Raw genomic sequence first — 19,079 nt, 5'->3', positions numbered from 1 at the left:
GGGAGACAAAATGTAAAGGAATCTTAATTGTAAAATGATACAACTGATTTCTAACAAATATACTAGATTCTATACATTCAACGTTGCCCTTCAAACGGGCACAATGGGAGCATGTGGACTTATTTCCAGAAAGGCTTCTGATACTGAAAATCCATTTGAAATCCCTCCTTGGACTGTAATCAGTTTGTGAATCATGAAAACTACTGGTCTCACTTAAGAAGAGATCTTCTTCTGATCGAAAGAAGAATACCAAGACTAGTTTTTCCACCAAGTACAAGCTTGGCTCCAAAGGATTTCTAAATATTCCAAATATCAAATTCATCCTCAAAAATGGAATCATTTTCATCACTGATTTTATTAAAACTACATTTCAGGCTCTGAATGCAGTTCCAAATAGAATTGGGAAACTATTTTGATTAATGTATCATCTGGTCCCACCACTTCATAGGAAATAGATGGGGAAACAGTGGAAACAGTGGCAGACTTTATTTTGGGGGGGCTCCAAAATCACTGCAGATGGTGACTGCAGCCATGAAATTAAAAGACACTTACTCCTTGGAAGGAAAGTTATGACCAACCTAGATAGCATATTGAAAAGCAGAGATATTACTTTGCCAACAAAGGTCCGTCTAGTCAAGGCTACGGTTTTTCCAGTGGTCATGTATGGATGTGAGGGTTGGACTGTGAAGAAGGCTGAGCGCCGAAGAATTGATGCTTTTGAACTGTGGTGTTGGAGAAGACTCTTGAGAGCCCCTTAGACTGCAAGGAGATCCAACCAGTCCATTCTGAAGGAGATCAACCCTGGGATTTCTTTGGAAGGAATGATGCCAAAGCTGAAACTCCAATACTTTGGTCACCTCATGCGAAGAATTGACTCATTGGAAAAGACTCTGATGCTGGGAAAGATTGAGGGCAGGAGGAGAAGAGGGCAGCAGAGGATGAGATGGCTAGACAGCACCACCGATTCAGTGGCCATGAATTTAAGTAAACTCTGGGAGATGGTGGAGGACAGAGGAGCCTGGTGTGCTGCAGTCCATGGAGTCACAAAGAGTCAGACATGACTTAGCAACCAAACAACATCATCTTTGAACACATCAGACTATTCAAACAGAAATGTCTAAGACAGCAGATGGGAGAACCCTTACTGTATTCCCATTCTTTTAAAAATCATCTAAATTTCTCAAGGATTTCCTTTAAAAGCTGAGAAACATCTAGCCCTAAATACATTAAGTATGAACAACCAATCTAAATTCAAAACTCAATCAAGCTTTAAATATTCTGATGTCACTTCTCATTTGACAGCGTTCTTTTTAGTCTACATTACCAAGTCTTTTCCTAAAGTAGCTTTCAATAAGTAAAATCCATATAATATTAAGATAATTAGGCTGATCAAAATTAAGCTTTCATTTAGAGATTAATTCATTCATCCAACAAATATCTGGATACCCATGACCTACTCATTCATATAAAGTATGGTCTGCAGAAGTGAACAGTGCACAGCTGGCATAGTACATTCTTATTTATTAGAAGCATATCAGTGTAGGAAACTACCCAGTAGTCATTATTTCCCTGAGAGTAATCTTTCTGCTGTCTTCCAAATTACATGCTTCCTCTAGGATAACACTCTTCTTATGACCTCTGCCATGTAGCTCACATACATTATAATGAGCCTTTATGCTGATTACAGTCCACTGTAGCCTACCAGGCTCCTCCCTCCATGGAATTCTCCAGGCAAGAGTACTGGAGTGGGTTGCCATTTCCTTCTCCAGGGGATCTTCCCGACCCAGGGATCGAACCCTGGTCTCCTGCATTCCAGGCAGACACTTTAACCTCTGAGCCACCAGGAAAGTCCTGATTACAGCCCATTAGGGACTAAATCTCCTTGAACAGCTCCTGAGACTGATCAAAGTACCTGAAATATGGAGTTGAAAGAGAGCTCAGTATAAGCGAGATATGACTGAATCTGTGTCCAAAACAGGGAACGACACAACATGCAGCTGGAGAAGAAAAGGGAGCCCCATGACGTGAGACCCTCTGCATCGCACAAGAAAACGCAGAGCCCTTCCTCAAGCCCAGGAATCACCGTTTCTTGGACGTGTGGCTCAGTGGTGAAGGATCCATCTGTAACACAGGAGCGGCGGGCTCAATCCTGGATCGGGAAGATCTCCTGGAGGAGGCATGGCAACCCACTCCAATATTCTTGCCTGGGAAGCCCCATGGACAGAGGAGCCTGGCGGGCTGCAGTCCATGGGGCTGCAAATTGTCAGACACGACTCAGTGACTAAGCAACAACAAGAAGTAATGATGATAAAACATACACTTTGGAAAGATGATTCTTGCTACAGTGTGAAGACTGAACTAGAAATGGCAAAATGAGAGGAAAAGAGACTGGTTCCGAAGGTTCCACAATAATCCAGGCAAAAGGCGGCAGGAGGCACAGTCGGGAGGCAGAGAACTAGCAGATTCCAGAGGCACTTAAGGAGTAAAGTCAAGACAATGTGAAAACGGCCTGCATATAAAATACGTGATTCACCTGACTGCAGAGCGAGAGGGACGGTGCTAACAGTCACAGGCAAAAGGACAGCCTTGGGCAGAAGGCAATGCAAGCCATCGTGAAAGTAGGAGCTTGCGGGAACTATGAAAACATCAAGAGTCACAGCGACTGAGATCAGACTGGCCAAGAGACAGGTGAGACGCTGCTTCTGTGAAACCAAAGGGGGAGGCAGACCCGGCTTCAATCCCAGCCGCCCTGCTTACTGGCTAAATGACCAAGGGCGAGTCAGATCACCGGTCTGAGCCTCGGTCTCTTCGCTTGTGAAGTGCGACTGATAATACCTCCTATGGCTGGTGTCAGGAATGCAGCAAGGCCCCTACACACGAACTTCAAGTTGCAAACTTTCCAAGATGAGACCCTGCCTCTAGTTCCAGTGAGGACGCAGAACCTGTGCCGTGGACGTCAGGCGCGAGCAGCATCGCAGCCTGCCCGGCCGTCGCCCGTCACTGACCGCCCTGCGGCTCCCCCGCCTCCCACCCGCTCCCTCCTCCGTCGGGGGCCCCTCCCGCCTGTCCACTGGGTGCCAGCCCCGTGCCAGCTGCTGTGCTGCGCTACTGTACCGTCAGGTTAGAACCGGTTCCTCTACTTTCTGTGTTTGGTGTTTATACATTATTGGCCTGGAAAGTATTATAGACCCAGTAAGTGCAGTACTATATCGGTGACTGTTGGTTGGGTACCCAAGCTAACTTTGTTGGACTTATGAACACATCCTTGGAACAGAACTCGTTCGTGTGTCGGGGACTTACTGTAGCTGAAACACATGTTCACGGGGTTCAGCGCAGGGTGGGTGCTCTTGGAAGAACTCTCTCAGCAGCAGGGCTTCTGTCCTGGACAAAAGCCAGATGATGCTGAGAAGGAAGGTGGGGGCTGGGGGTCAAGCGTCCAGCTAGTGTGAGGGCTCAAAAGGAGGTTGGGAGACAACAGCAACAAGGAAGGTGAGCACCCTTCCTTTGGGAGGCGGAGCCTCGAGGAAGCAGGTCTTACCCCCATCACCCCAAAAACAAGGAGAAGTCACGGGCTGGAAGAGGCTCTGTGGATGGAGAGGTGGCCCCTGACCCCAGACTCTCATGGTGCACAGCTTATTATTAATATCATCAGAGAACCAGCAGCCTCCAGGGGAAAGGATGCCAGGAAACAGCGGCCTTGGGGCAAAGAGGCCTGTTCCAGCCAGGAAGCTTAAAGTGACGGCCGGCCAACCTCACCGCTTTCTGGCTAGTCCCAGACAAGACGCTCGTACCTTCCCAGCAACCAGAATGAGGAAGGCCCCTCTTCCTATCTGTACCCCTGGGATGCTTTCCCGCCTTCACAGGGAGCCAAAGGGTTACAAACAGTAACATCTTCAAGTTTACAAACAGTAAGTATGACCTAAGTCCTGGTGATGATCATAATTAAAATAAATCCACCCTCTAGACACACCCAGGAATTCTTAAAATTGTGCTCTGATTATAACTGTTTCATATTTAACTTTATGATAAAAAGTGAAGGCAAAGCAGAGTGCTCTTCAATGACCAGAAATCAAAATAGTCACAAAATGTTAGCTGCAGACTTCCATCGTTTAAAATCAGCCTCATACTAAAATGTAAATATCTTGCCATTTCTGTGTCACCATCAATGATACAGTCTGCAGCTTTTTTTTAATTAAGCTATAATAAATTTGTTGTTCCAAAAACAAGAGTCCAAAAGCAACGTGAACATACCAGTGTGCAACTCTAGTCAAAATATCCTGTCAGTACTTTTGAGACTTTAGTGGAAGGAGTCAAAGAAGGAAAACAGGAAGGAAACGGAAGGTGACAGAAAAAAAAAAATTCCCTGAGTTCAGTGAATGACAATAATGACAACAAAAAATATTAATAGAGATACATAAATCTCACATCCTAGAGCATGGGAAAAAAAGGAACTCATACGGCACTAAAAATGAGACCACACAGTACGCACTGCAGGGTCAGAGTACTCATCTCAGAACAAGAAAAAGAAAGACACACGGAGAATATACATCGCATGTCATCATACAGGGAGTGGGTGCCTGACACTGAGAAACCTGACTTCCTCGGTTCCCTGTTTCTGTGCAGACGCGTGTTAGGATCACAACAGAGAAGGAGCCGCTCAGCTAACCGCGTGCTGCCTCATCACCCTGTTGTTCGGGCCAATGGTGTGGAACAAAACAAAAGGAGGCTGTCAACCCGGAGCAGAAGCTGTCCTTTGCCAGCTTTTTAAAACCCTGCTCCTGAGAGCATTCACATTTTTCAAAGACTTAATCAGCAGTAATGCTCGTGAACTCTTGTCAGGTAATCTCCCACCATCGGTCTGGGTGCAGAGACAAGGGTCCCCCTGCCACCCCCCGCCTGCATGGGCGGCACCGGCCTATTTCCCAGGAGAGTGGGGGTACCTCTGCCCACCGGGGGGCAGAGGCAGGATGAAGGGAACCGTGTCAAAGAGACACAGAGCCACGGACGCAGCTTTAGACTCGTGCTGCGTGGCAGCCATGGGTCCCAGGAAACCGCGCCTCCTGGCTGGTGAGTCAGCAGCAACAAAAATCAAAGTGCTCCTTTTCCTTTCCTTTGGAATTTGGAGCTGTTCAAAACAGAATTTCAAAATCATGACACAACTGCCTAATTTCAGAAGCGCTGCTTTTACCGTCTGCACAGAAACAATATACAAAACAGTAATATCCGTGTGTGTCTGTGTGTGTGTGTGTGTAAAACTGGCATGAAGATACGGCTGCATCTAGTAGAAACTGCATACCATGATCTTGGATATTTTATGACCGTAATATAAGCTACAGATGGTAGATGTGAAAAAACAATCCTCTTGAAATCAAAATGCTGGCCTTCCTAAAGCTCTTAAGCGTCTCTTTTGTGAATACAGTACAGAGAATTCAGACAAGCGTAACAGAGGGAGCGACATAAAGCTCAACCAGGTGCAGGGCCAGCGGACACACGCTCGCCTGCCTGCCAGCGGTGAGGGACCGTAGCGCCACAGTGCACCCAGAGAGAGCAGGACAAAGCACAGACCCTCAAGGTGTGGAGAGAGGCTTCCTATCCTAACCCGATGGGAAAGATGAGTTTTCATGTCCATGGGAAGTGACACAGGGCTCAGAAACACCAGAAGAGATGTTACCAAGGGTGCACCATCAGGGCTCCAAGAAAAAGTATGACATTCACAAAATCAGAAAAAGCTTCACAGTGGAGAGAGCATTTTAGACAGTCCTTGCAGGGTGGGCAGATTTCAAACTCTGGAGAGGGAGAAGAGGGGTCAGGCAAGATGAGTAGTCACACAGGCAGAGAGTTCAGCTCAGGCACTCAGGCGTGTCTGACTCTCTGTGACCCCATGGACCACAGCACGCCAGGCCTCCCTGTCCATCACCAACTCCCAGAGTTCACCCAAACTCATGTCCATTGAGTCGGTGATGCCATCCAGCCATCTCATCCTTTGTTGTCCCCTTCTCCTCCTGCCCTCAATCTTTCCCAGAATCAGGGTCTTTTCAAATGAGTCAGCTCTTCGTATCAGGTAGCCAAAGTACTGGAGTTTCAGCTTCAGCATCAGTCCTTCCCATGAACACCCAGGGCTGATCTCCTTTAGGATGTACTGGTTGGATTTCCTTGCAGTCCAAAGGACTCTCAAGAGTCTTCTCCAACACCACAGTTCAAAAGCATCGATTCTTCACAGAAAAGACAGCAGTATTTCCTGGGCTATGCCTCACAGACACGGATTCTGACAGAAGCCAACAGATGTGCTTACAAAACAGTCCACAGTCAAGTAAGTTTGGAAAACACTAACCCTGCCTGGAAATTCACAGTGCACACCTCTCTGAGGAAGCAGCTGTGCAAACCCAAGCCTCCCAAACTCATCTCACTCACTGCAATGCACATCTGTAAAAGACCAATCGCAAAGTACTGAAACTGAATCTGCGATTTTAAAACTTCCTACGATCAGAAGTCCAGGACCAGGTGACCTCGCAAGCAAATTCTACCAAATATTTGGAGATGAGTTAACACCTGAAACTATTCCAAAAATCTGCAGAGGAAGGAACACTTCCAAACTCACTCTATGAGGCCACCTTCACTCTCATACCAACACCAAAAACACCACGAAAGAAAACCTATGGATTCTTCATTTCTAGAATGACTGTCAAGCAGAGCTGGAACAAGGCTAGCAGAGTAAACCTGGGGCATTGTACAAGGCCTCCAACACCAAACTGAGAAACACGGAATTTATGAACGACAGCTGTGCAGGGGTGAACGTGATTTCAGACATGTCATCATACGCTGGGGCTTCAGGGCGAGCGTCCACAGGCAATCAGCACAGTAAGTAATTCATTTCAATAGTGTGTGTACACCTTCTGCCGAAACCTTCCTTTAGCTTCACCCTATGGTACAAAAGAACGAGCTAATACGTAACAGGAGAAACACACTGCTGGTCAGAGAGGATGAGAAAAGCCACAGTGAAGACGGCGCTGTGGGCAATGCGGGACCCCAGGCTGAGGCGGAGACAGGCTGAACACAGGGACCGCCTCGCCTCTGCTCCTCCCCGAGCCCAACAGGAGCTCCCAAACCTGCAGCTCATTCAAGTCAAAGCTACAGCTGCCTCCATTTTTTGTTTTTAATTATATGTCCATGAGAACTAAATATTCTAAAACAGTATTTTATATTGGAAACAATTCTGATTTAAGCTTGGAAACTCATAATCAGCATGTTCAGCACCTTATCGCTAAAGGAACTGTACAGGTTCTGCTTCCTTCCTCACTTTACCTGTATCCACTTGTGAGCGCGCATGCTCATGCACACATATACACACACACACACACACACAGTCTCAAGGCAGCCTTTATCAGAACAAGTTACCTGTGGCTGGAACTGAGGAACAGGTGGCCCTTGCATTCCTTGTGATTGCTCATCCATTGTCTGAAGCAACAGGAACTTCTGAACTCTGCAAAAAATGTTGAGTCAAACTTTAAATAATGCAATCATTACCATAACACAATTCACACTTGAGATGAGCCCAATGCTTCAAAAATGGCCATTAAGACATTCCCTACTCTCACCTGCCATTTGCTAAATCCAAGCACTGTTTGGCTAACACAAACAGTCATTGTCTCAACTCATTTTCTCAAAAGCAGCATTTCCTGCTTAGAAAATCCTGTTTTATGCGATGAAATCCTCTCTTCTCCATTATGTTTTACAGATCACAGAGGTTCCCCCACTCCCTCCCCAACATGAGAAGACAATCACCATGGAAAGTTTCCTGTAGTCATGAGCAATGCTTTAGATTCCCAAATCGCACCTCATCTCACACTCCACAGACGTTAGCACTTGTGCTCTTCAGGTCCAACTGAACTGCTTCCTGTGATTTCCAGGCCTATGTTTAGAAGCCCAGTCCTCCTATGAGGACTTATGCAGACCTTCCTTGTGATTATAAGGCGTCCATCCATTAATTCAGTAAACACAAGCTGAAGACCATACGCCAAGTCCTGCACAAGGCTTAAGAACTGAGCTAGAAACGCAACACAGCAAACACCTGTGTCCACTTCTGATTCTACACAACACCAAGAATCTTTAGGCTCTTCATAACTGTAATTTTATAACTAAAATCTGTGGGTTAAAAAACTAGGGTCCATTAGGATCAACAGATAGAGAAACTAAAACACATTTTCACTTCATTATATCCTTTAAAAACCTGTAAAAAGGCTCTAGACATGGGGCATTTGTATTGTAAATATTTTTCCCATCCCGTGACTTGTCTTTTAAAAACCTTCCCAATGGCATCTTTTAATTAACTTGTTAACTTTTGAAATTTAACAAGTTCTAATTAACCAATCTTTTCCTTTACTACCGTTAATGCTTTTGTATACAAAATGCTTAAATATTTAAGAATAATTTTCCTATTGTATATTCACACACATTATCTTCCAACGTAAGCTTTATTGCTCTTTCATATTCCTACCTGCAATTGGCCTGGAATTAAAGTTTTGTACAATGTAAGGTAAAGTCAATATTCAGCTTATTCTTCCACATGGCTATCCAACTGACTTCAAATAATTTACTGCAAAGATTATCCTTTATCTTCCCACGTCTCACTACACTATACCAGCCTCAACATATATCAAATGACTGCACGTATATATACTATATACTAATGTCTGGTGTAGTTTTATTATAAAGTCTAGATATATGCCTAATCATATTTCTGATTTTAATATAAAGTTTAGAACCAGCCTATTTATTTCTACTTAAAAAAAAAAAAACTACTGGGATTTTGATTAGGATTACAAGAACTCTATAGATCAATCTGGAGAGCCTTTTCATTTTAATAACACTGGGTCTTCAAACCCATAAACATAGGATATCTTATTAATAGGTTTAATTTCTTTCAAGAATGGTTTTCACTTAACAAACTGGTCTTTCCCATATTTTTTTTCAGGCTATTTCCTAAGTATACCTTGATACTATAAGTGTTTTTATTTCAACTTTCTGATAGTGTACAGAAATACAACTGATTTCTGTATATTGACCCTTTATCTTACAAACCTGCTAAGCTCACTTAATGGTTCAAGTAGATTTTTTTTGTAGATTCTTGTCTTATTGCAATGGCTAGAACTGCCAGTACAATGAACAGAATCAAAGACATCCTTTTCTTGTTCCTATCTGAGGATGAAGGCATTCAGTCATCTACCATTAAGTATAATGTAAGATGGGCATTTTATAAATGCCCTAATTTATCAGGATGAGATAGTGCCCTTCTATTTTCACTTTGCTGGAAGATTTTATAAAGAATAGATGTTAGGTTTTTGTCAAATTCTTCTGTGTCTGAACTGATTAAACACTTTTTTTAAATGCTGAATTTTGGTGGCTCATTTATTTTGAATTTTGAACATTTATTTTGGCAACTGTTCAGCCAATATTTCTGGGATGAACCCCTATTTAGTCATAATATATAATCCTATTTATGTATTGTTGGATTCAAGTTTATATAGTGTTGGATTCAAGGAGGAAGAAGAGGGAAGGAGAATTAGAATCCTGGTAATGAATTAGAATACCTTTTAGTGTGAAATCTGAATCACTAAACAATCAAGAAACAATTATTTAAGGCTATACATTAAGGCTACACTGATTATTTAAAATGTGTATAAGCAACAAGGACACTTTTGCAAAAGGTAATATAAATTAAACAGTATCTCCAGCTTAGGAAAAGGAAAACTATTACAGGCCAACTACACATCCAAGATGGTGTCTTACAACTTATTGCTATTATTCTAATGCAGGACAGATTATTGCTCAAAACTGCACATTTCAGAACATCAAGATATTTTCATTTTTTAAAGCAAGGTGACATCAGAATAAAGACTTTTGAAATTTAAAAAATAAATCTACATCATTAAAACCAGTATTTCACATCTAGTGCCCCATACAATTTACATGAGACAATCCATGAAAAAAAAAAAAGGCCTCCTGGTCTGAAACCTCTGTGAAATACTACTTGCTATATGAAGCTCTCTTAGAGGATCACAGTGAATACTAGCACACTAAAGGATCCAAGCAGGCCAGCAGCTAAAAAAGGAAACAAACAAAAAACTTCATTTACATTTAACTTATTTAGTCACAAAACACTTTCCTTGTGCAGCATATTTTAATAGCCCACAGCTTGCCTAACTGTAAGAAGATGCTATGAGAAATGAGCTAGATTATAACAAAGTGGGTTTCATCATACCTCCTGATGTGTGCAATGCCTAAGCAAATAAAATTATGAAGAAAAGAAGGCAAAATGAAAAAAATAAATAAAACACAAAAAAAGAAACATATAATTCAAAGAAATCTTAGAAGTGACTAGCAGTCTGCATCACTGGGAAATCAGCTCCCACACCATCCCAGACAAACAGCCCCTGCTTAGTAAAGGAAAGCCTGAGTGAAATTCTCATACTGCACATAAACCTGGTAATACAATGAACAAGGAGCAAAAAAATTTTCTTTGCATAATATCTAACATGGGTCCAGGTGTCTCTCGATTCTAACTGCTTCTGTTGAAAAAGAAAGTAGCAGTGTTTACGTGCTGATCTAATATTACCATATTTTCAAAGGCCATATATGCTCACATATCATCTTCCAGGTAACCCCCTCATAAATAAAGACACTCAATGTATAAATGTGAAACACACATTCGGTCTTCTAGTTGTGAGTTCCATGCTGCAGGGACCTGTGTTTGCTGTCCACAGCTCTGTTCACAGTGCTTAGGCCAATGCTTGACACACAATGAGTGCTGAGCGAATATTTACTGAATAAATGAATGAATGTATCGCTATCCAAACATCAAGTAATAACTGCTACAGTTTAATAAGTCTAAAATCAATGGTGAGTAAAATTATGACCCAGTTCAACAAATCTGGCAACCAGTCTTCCATCAAAAAAGGCTGCCCAAAGAAGATGCTTCCTGAACTGGGTTTTAAATAAGAAGGAGACACTCACACAGGTTAGATGAGGCAAGAAGACAGGAAGTCTGGGGAAAGGAAAACACATCAAAATATCCAAAAGCAGAGCACAACATCATGTAAGTAAAATTAAAATTGGCAAGCGGTGAGAGATAGCTGGGGGAACTAAGGCTAACTTTTATGATACCCCCTTTATTCAACTGCTATCAGAGAGCTAATGCCGTGTTTCAAGCAGCTAAGAGAGGGAAGTGCCCTTTCTGAAATACAATCTTTCCTGCCGTATGACAGAGAGGGGCTCACAACCACAAGACAGACTTGTCAAGAAGCGACAGTAACAATCCAGACAGGAGATGATAAGGGCCCTCACCAAGGTCCTCTGACTTGACCTCAACCAGCATTCAACACAACTATCTCATTTTCTGGAAATGTTCTGTGCCCCATGGACTCTCATATAATCACTCCTTTTTCTGAGTTCTTTTTCCAATCTAACATTTATGTCCAAGTGCTGTATGATGTGAATCTTCTTGTTTTTTTTTTTAAAACCTACATTCTTTCAGGTCATCCTTTCCAGTCCCATGACTTGATTGCTATCCATCTATGATTACTCTGAAATTTATCTCATCTGTTCTGAGTTCTGAACCACAAACACCAATATCCAAATGACCACCTAGTATCTTCACAGTTTTTGAACAGAATATTCCATCTGCCATTTCTAAAAAAAAAAAAAGTTGCTAAGTTCTTTAATCATCTTTCTCTCCTTATATTATCACCACCTACTCAGCTGATCCAGCCCAAACCTCTCAAATTTCTGCATCTCAGGACCTCTTTATCTGAGAACCCCAAAGACCCCATTTTTTGCTCACGTGGGTCATAAATATCCCTATTTCTCATATTAGAAATCAAAATGGAGAAAAGTTTAAAATACATACTAATTCATTTACAAATAACAGCAATAAATTATTACATGACTATAACATACTTTTATGAAAAACAGCTATCTTTGCAAACACTAGCTAGAAGAGAAGCACTGGTTTACATTTTGTTAATTTCTTTAACGTCTTATCTTCAGAAAAGAAGCAGCTTCTACATTCAAGTTGTTGAGATGTGTTGTCTTGGCTGAGGAGTATTTTTTAAAATCTGGTCTTACACAGATATATAGCCAGAAAACAGAGGTGTTTTTTCATACCCACTGTGGATATTCTTCTTTAACACTACATCAAACTTGACAAGTGGCAGATTTGTAAAGGTTAACTGCAACATGGACTCTCAAAACTTATCAGTGAACTTTTGTACTCTGATGTGAAAGTCTAACGGGCTCTCTTGCCCTCTAAATAGATCCTCTATTCATGCATGATCTTACAACATCCGTGCATGTCACCTGGAAAACTTTAGCTCCTTGAGTTACACAGATCCACTGAATGCTGACCATTTCACTATACAGCATTCATAAACACACTCAATAGTGTCACCACTCATCTCATCAGAAATCTTCAAGTACCAAGAAGATGTCAAGGTCAGAGTGATGAATATAATTTTTCCAAAATTCCAACCTTCACTTTAGAAGTTCAAATTTCACCATGAGGAACAAATAATATCACTTGTTTTCCCTTAAATGACAGGAAAACGTCTACAGAAGTCCCAAGTTTGAGTGTCTGTTTTTGTCTCAAGTGAAAACAGTGTCCGGTGAAAACCTGAGCTGGCCAGTCCAACAACTGCAGAGATGCGCGTCCTCGACGCAACTCCATCTGCTGCCACGGGGCTTCATGTCGCCCTCCCGCTGCACCACGCAGATTAAAGGACTTGTGCTCGAAGGTTGAAATGTGATCAAAAATAATACTCTCTAACTGCTTCATCAAATACAGGTTAAAAGGAAACTCGTCTTTTTTATTACAATTTTATACAGGTAGATAAGACAAGGACTAGCAGTTTGGTACTGCTGCACCAGTTTAAGCTAAGGCATCCGTGCTTTTACAAACTTGTTTGTTGTTTAGTCGCTGAGTCGTGTCCAACTCTTTGCGACCCCATGGACTGCAGCATGCCAGGCTTCCCTGTCCTTCACCATCTCCCAGAGTTTCCTCAACTCATGTCCATTGATTCACTGATGCCATCCAACATCCCATCCTCTGTCAGCCCCTTCTCCACCTGCCCTCAACCTTTCCCAGTCTTTTCCAATGAGTCAGCTCTTTGTATCAAATAATGTCTTAGTATTACAAAAATCCTTTGTGCAGACCACAAGAATGAACCTCAAGGACCCCACCCAATTCCAAACCCCCACGGTCCGCCAAAGTGGACAGACCACACTTTCCGAAGCTCTGGTCTAGTCAAAAACCTAGAATTCATCCTGACTGTTCCCTTTCCATCATCTCTTTGCTCCCCACTCCAACACATCAGGAAGTACCATTTGCTCTATTTCTAAAAGAAATCTGAAATTTTTCCATGCTCCTCTAGCGCTAGTAATACAACCCTACGAGGTATCTCTGTATCTCTGCCAGGGATTACCTTCATATCCTATGAAGTGGCCTCTCTTTCTCCACTATTCTCTTCGCAGTGATATTTGAAAAACACAAATCAACTCATGATGCTCCCATTGCTCTTGGGTTAAAGTCCCAACTACCTGCCAAATACTGCAGGGCCCTCCCTGTAAATCATCTCCAGCCACCCCTCCCACAGCAGGTCATCCCAGTCTCTCTCATTAACTCCCTTCCATCAACACAAACCCCTCTTCTGTCCCTGAAACCGCTGGCGTCCTCCCTGGCTTCAGGGCCTCTGTGCTTGCTGTCTCTATGCTAAAAATCCTCTCCAAAGTAGGGCCAGACCTCCCCCAGCCCACTTACCTTTCACATCATCACTCTATTCAGGTCTTTTGCTCATTTTTAAAATTTATACTGAGTTGTGTGAGTTCTTTATATATTTTTGGAGATTAACCCCTTATCAGACATGTCATTTGCAAATATTTTCTCCCATTCAGTAGGCTCTTTTCATTTTGATTTCATTCTCTGTGCAAAAGCTTTTAAATTTGTTTAGGGTCCATTTATTTCTTTTTGCTTTTGTTTCTCTCACTGGAGGAGATAGATCAAAAACTATATTGCTAAGATCAGTGTCAAAGAACACACTGCCTCTGCTTCCTTCTAAGACTTTTACGGTTTCAGTCCTTACATTGAGGTCTTTAATCTATTTTATTTTTGTATATTGATAAGAAAAATTTCTAATATTATTCATTTACATATAGCTGACCAGTGTTTGCAACACCATATATTAAAAGAGACTGTCCCTCCCTTATTGTACATTCTCGTCTCCTTTGTTATAGAGTAACTGACCATATAAGCACGGGTTTATTTCTGGGCTTCCTACTCTAGTCCACTGATTTATGTGTATATTTCTGTCCCAGTTCCATACTGTTTTGATTACTGTAACTTTATAGCATAGTCTGAAATCAGACAGCATGATACTTCCAGCTTTGTGCTTTTTTCTCAAGAATGCTTTGGCTATTTGGGGGTCTTTTGTGTGAAAGTGTTAGTCACTCAGTCATGTCCAACTCTGTGTAACCTCATGGACTGTAGCTTGCCAGGCTTCTCTGTCCATGGGATTTGCCAGGCAAGTATACTGGAGTAGGTTGCCATTCCCTTCTCCAGGGGGATCTTCCAGACCCAAGGATCAAAGCTGGGTCTCCTGCATTGGCAGGCAGATTCTTTGCAGTCTGATCAACCAGGGAAGCCAACTTTAGGTAGTGTAGTAATACTAAATCTTGTTTTAACAGCATTAATGTCTGTTTTATTTATCCCAGTTTTTGTTGTGGTTCCACACTAATTTTAAAATTATTTGTTCTAATTCTGTGAAAAGTGTCATGGGTATTTTGAATAGGAATTGAATTAGATCTGTATATATTGCTTTGGGTAGTATGGACATTTTAACAATATTAATTCTTCCAACTCATGAATATGGTATATCTTCCCATCTATTTGTATCATCTTCCATTTTTTTCATCAATATTTTATACTTTTCAAAGTATAGGTCTCTCACCTGCTTAAATTTATTCCTAAGTATTTTTTTCTTTTTGATGGCGTTGTACATGGATTTTCATGATTTCTCTTTCTAAAGATAGTTTCATTATTAGTGCACAGAAATGCAATAAACTTCTGGATATTAATCTTGTATCCCGCAACCTTACTGAATTCATTTATTAGTTCTAATAATTTTGGGGTGGAGAATTTTAGGGTTTTTTATATACAATATCATGTAACCTATTGCTTCTTCCCTTCCAGTCTGGGTGCTTGTATTTCTTTTCCTGGGTCTGATGGCAGTGCCTAGCATTTCCAATATTGTGCTAAACAGAAGTGGGTAGAGTGGGCATTATCTTATCCCTGATCTCAGAGGAAAAGCTTTCAGATTCTCATCAGTGAGTATGAAGGAAGCTTCGGGCTGTCATTATGGCTTTTATTATGTTGAGGTGTATTTCCTCTATACCATCTTCGTTGAGAGTTTCTCTCATAAATAGATGTTTAAATACTACAAATATTTTCATGTAGATCCACAACCTCAGTACACATTAAAGTAAAACAATCTTCCCATATTCTTGTGTGTAGTCACGTATTTTGCAGAAAAGAAAACTACAAAATTAGGAATCTGAATCTCAAGATATAAAAGCTGAGTGACAAACTATTTTTATGCAGTTGTGTCTGCCAGTGAACTGAAATTTTGTAATTCACATGACCCTGGTAAGAAAATTATTAAAAATCAAAATACTATATATATAATAAATAATAAATAATACAGCCCTCAGGGACACAGTATGATATGGCCATCTTAATTTAAACACTGAAACACTTACAGCACCATTCCCTAAGTGAAAACAATACCTTTCCTAGTTCCCATATTTTAATAAATGTGTTAAATACAAAGCCCTGAGACAGTTAAAAGGAAATTAAATCATGCTAACTATATACTTTTTTCTGCATAATACTTGAAATAAATACCTTCAGTTAATATATTCACCTTAGACAAAATCTTCAACAAAATGAGAATCTTTATTATCTGCAGACATCCTCAATGAATTTCACCTTTAAAATTTTTTAATTTTTACAGATACTGACTTAAAAATCATACATTTCAAAACACAAACCTGACTTTTTGTCAACTGTAAAATATAGTACTGAAACATATGTAATAGAATATAAAAAGATGAGACTTAAATATATATTTGTAAGAAAATCATTTAGTGAATTTTACTTGTGATCATGATGTTGGTCAAAAAACCTAACTAGCCATTAAATTTTAAAAAGGTAATTATAGTTAAAGAATGCTGAGCTAAAGAAAAATATTTCCTTCATTCTGCAACAAAAATTACCTAACAATGAAGACATAAAGGCCAATCTTGCAATCTTTCAATTTCTAACTTAAAGCTTTAGTAAATCCAAATCATAATAATGGATATGTATTGGTTCTGTTCATTAAAAATCTTTCTGCTTCTGTTTCCACACACATATTTTGACAGTTTCATCATACTACCCAGGTTCTCTGCAACCAATGTAGACCTAGTACAAAATCCTAAATATTAAACTATGTAGCAGCAATCTGAAGAGAGACTTAAGATAAACAATGATCAATTATATGGTTCCTTCTCTAACTAACATATACTTTGCATTTTACTAAAGACTTCAGAAGTTACTTCCTGCTACTCATTACAGAACTTTTAAAAAAGTATTCTCAACAAAGGCAAGTTAAAACTTGCAATCCAAGTATAAATAATAAAATAATAGCACTGGGGAAAAAAAAGTAGAAGATCTAATTCTAGTTTTAAATCGAACACTACAGTTTCATTCATAAAGCAGAATGTCCTATCTTAACATTGTGTATAGTTTATAGGCACAAAGAAATGACATTAGAAATAAATATAAAACATGTTGAATATTACTGATAAAGAAATACAAATTTAAACAATGACAAAGTATGCAATTGCTAACCTTTCAAAATGACACATATTTTTAAATTACATGTAATGCTTACATATATGTAATAACCTTTCTAGAAAGCAAAACAGAAATAAACATTAATAATCATTCATACCCTTTTACTCAGTACTCTTAATCCCACAACTCAGTCCTAAAGAAATAAATCAGTGACTGAATTCTGGATTACATACAAGAATGTATATTAAAAGACATTTATCAAAAAGGAAAACTATGAACAACATAATGGTCCAACAATAAGAAAATGTCTCAATAAATTATAGTAAATACAGAAAATGGAACCCTAGACTGACCAAACGTTTATAAAAATTGCAGTGATAGTTAAAGATGTACCCAATACAATGTGAAACGAAAAAGCAAGATTCAGAGACAACTTCCATGTTGCTGCTGCTGCTGCTGCTGCTAAGTCGATTCAGTCGTGTCCGACTCTGTGCGACCCCACAGACGGCAGCCCACGAGGCTCCCCCCGCCCCTGGGATTCTCCAGGCAAGAACACTGGAGTGAGTGGCCATTTCCTTCTCCAATGCATGAAAGTGAAAAGTGAAAGTGAAGTCGCTCAGTCGTGTCCAACTCTTAGCGACCCCATGGACTGCAGCCCACCAGGCTCCTCCGTCCACGGGATTTTCCAGGCAAGAGTGCTGGAGTGGGGTGCCATTGCCTTCTCCGAATTTCCGTGTTAGGTGTACTCAAAGTATACTGTTTTTATCACTGACAATCAGATAATCATGCACTTGTGTAAGCTAACTATCTCACCAAAGTATCAGCCAGATGAGGGTAGGAAATTGTCTATTCTATATGTCACTGCACCCCCTCGATACCCGGCATGGAATTAAACATACAGTGAATAGATAGTCATCTATAATTCTAATATTAATTCATAATATATTAAATCAAAAATAGCAAGTTACAGAAGTATCTCAACAGTTGTTGTTCTCTTTTTTAAAGCACATTTGAATTACATGTATGGGTATAAAAAATAATACAGGCAAACTCCACTTCCATAATGGCAAAAGGACAATTCAGACAACCCCCTACCCCCAGGAGGACAGTTAGTTATACAAATGCTTTTTAATCTACTATAAAGCATCACAGTTTGGAAACAGGGAAGAGTTAAAGGACCAGTACCTGAAGGGTGGAGGAAAACCCAGAGATGGGGGTCTACTATCTGGGCACTCCCCACTGAGCCCTGGGGCTGCAGAGCACTCCCCACCCCTGCAACAGTGCAGTCACAGCTCCCCACCAGGCCTTGGCGACACCCCCGCCAGTGGGCTGGGACGACCTTCAGGGCATTACATCCCCCGAAACTGGACTGAGGTCGTCTCTGAGAGAATGGGCTTCCCAGGCGGCTCAGGGATAAAGAACCCGCCTGTAATTCGGGAGACAGGGGTTCGATCCCAGGGTCGGGAAGATCCCCTGGAGGAGGGAATGGCCACCCACTCGAGTACTCTCGCCTGGAGAATGCCATGGACGGAGGAGCCTGGTGGGCGGCAGTCCACGGGGTCGCAGAGCCGGACACGACTGAGCGACTGAGCACGCAGGCACACACAGAGCTAAACCCCCAGGCACCTGGCAGAAACACCTGGAAGCATGCCCTGGAAAGAGAGATTATCTCAGGCTTCAAATCGCTTCTACTATCAATCTTAAGCATATAATTTCAGACAGGTAACAAAAAATAATCAGGCACTCTAGCAAACAAGACCACAAGACAAAAACCAGCACGGGACAGACAGAATGAAAGCTCTCTCGGAGAGAAGGCAGAAGACGCAGGAAGCAATCATAAATGCGACGGCAGACATTTGGCAGACATTTAAGTAAGTGTTATCAGCATGAGCCAACAGATAAAAGTGACAGTAGGGCTGAACACGTGAAAACCGCCGCATGAACAGAAGGCTACGGGGAGATAAAGCGCTTTGAGGTTCCTCTTAGAATGTCTGGGAAAGAGAAAGGTACAAATTAACACTATCTTTACCTTGCTAGTCTATATATCTTGTCTAAAACTTATGTTAGCACTTTTTTAATTGTAGTATAATTTATATACAGGAAAATCTCCATTTTCCTGCAAGATTTTCATACATTTTGACAAATTTAGCCTTGTTAACTGCCACCAGAAACAAAATGAGGTCTGTCGGCCCATACAATT

At 41.1% G+C, this 19,079-nt stretch overlaps 1 protein-coding gene across 4 annotated transcripts in view; it reads right to left on the bottom strand.

The window, feature by feature from the left end:
- Positions 1 to 19,079, bottom strand: part of NEK7 (NIMA related kinase 7) — a 133,627-nt gene that overhangs the window by 76,103 nt on the left and 38,445 nt on the right. For all 4 annotated transcript variants that reach the window (XM_052653725.1, XM_052653726.1, XM_052653724.1 and 1 more), the window contains exon 2: positions 7,396 to 7,480. In XM_052653725.1, the coding sequence (XP_052509685.1) occupies positions 7,396 to 7,452 (57 nt within the window). In that variant the 5' untranslated portion in view covers positions 7,453 to 7,480. The remainder of the gene's footprint in view (positions 1 to 7,395; positions 7,481 to 19,079) is intronic.

The sequence above is a fragment of the Budorcas taxicolor genome, chromosome 16 (assembly GCF_023091745.1).
Source record: "Budorcas taxicolor isolate Tak-1 chromosome 16, Takin1.1, whole genome shotgun sequence".
Classification (NCBI taxonomy): Eukaryota; Metazoa; Chordata; class Mammalia; order Artiodactyla; family Bovidae; genus Budorcas; species Budorcas taxicolor.
Note: the sequence above shows the minus strand (reverse complement) of the source record. Positions and strands in the feature narration are given on the sequence as shown.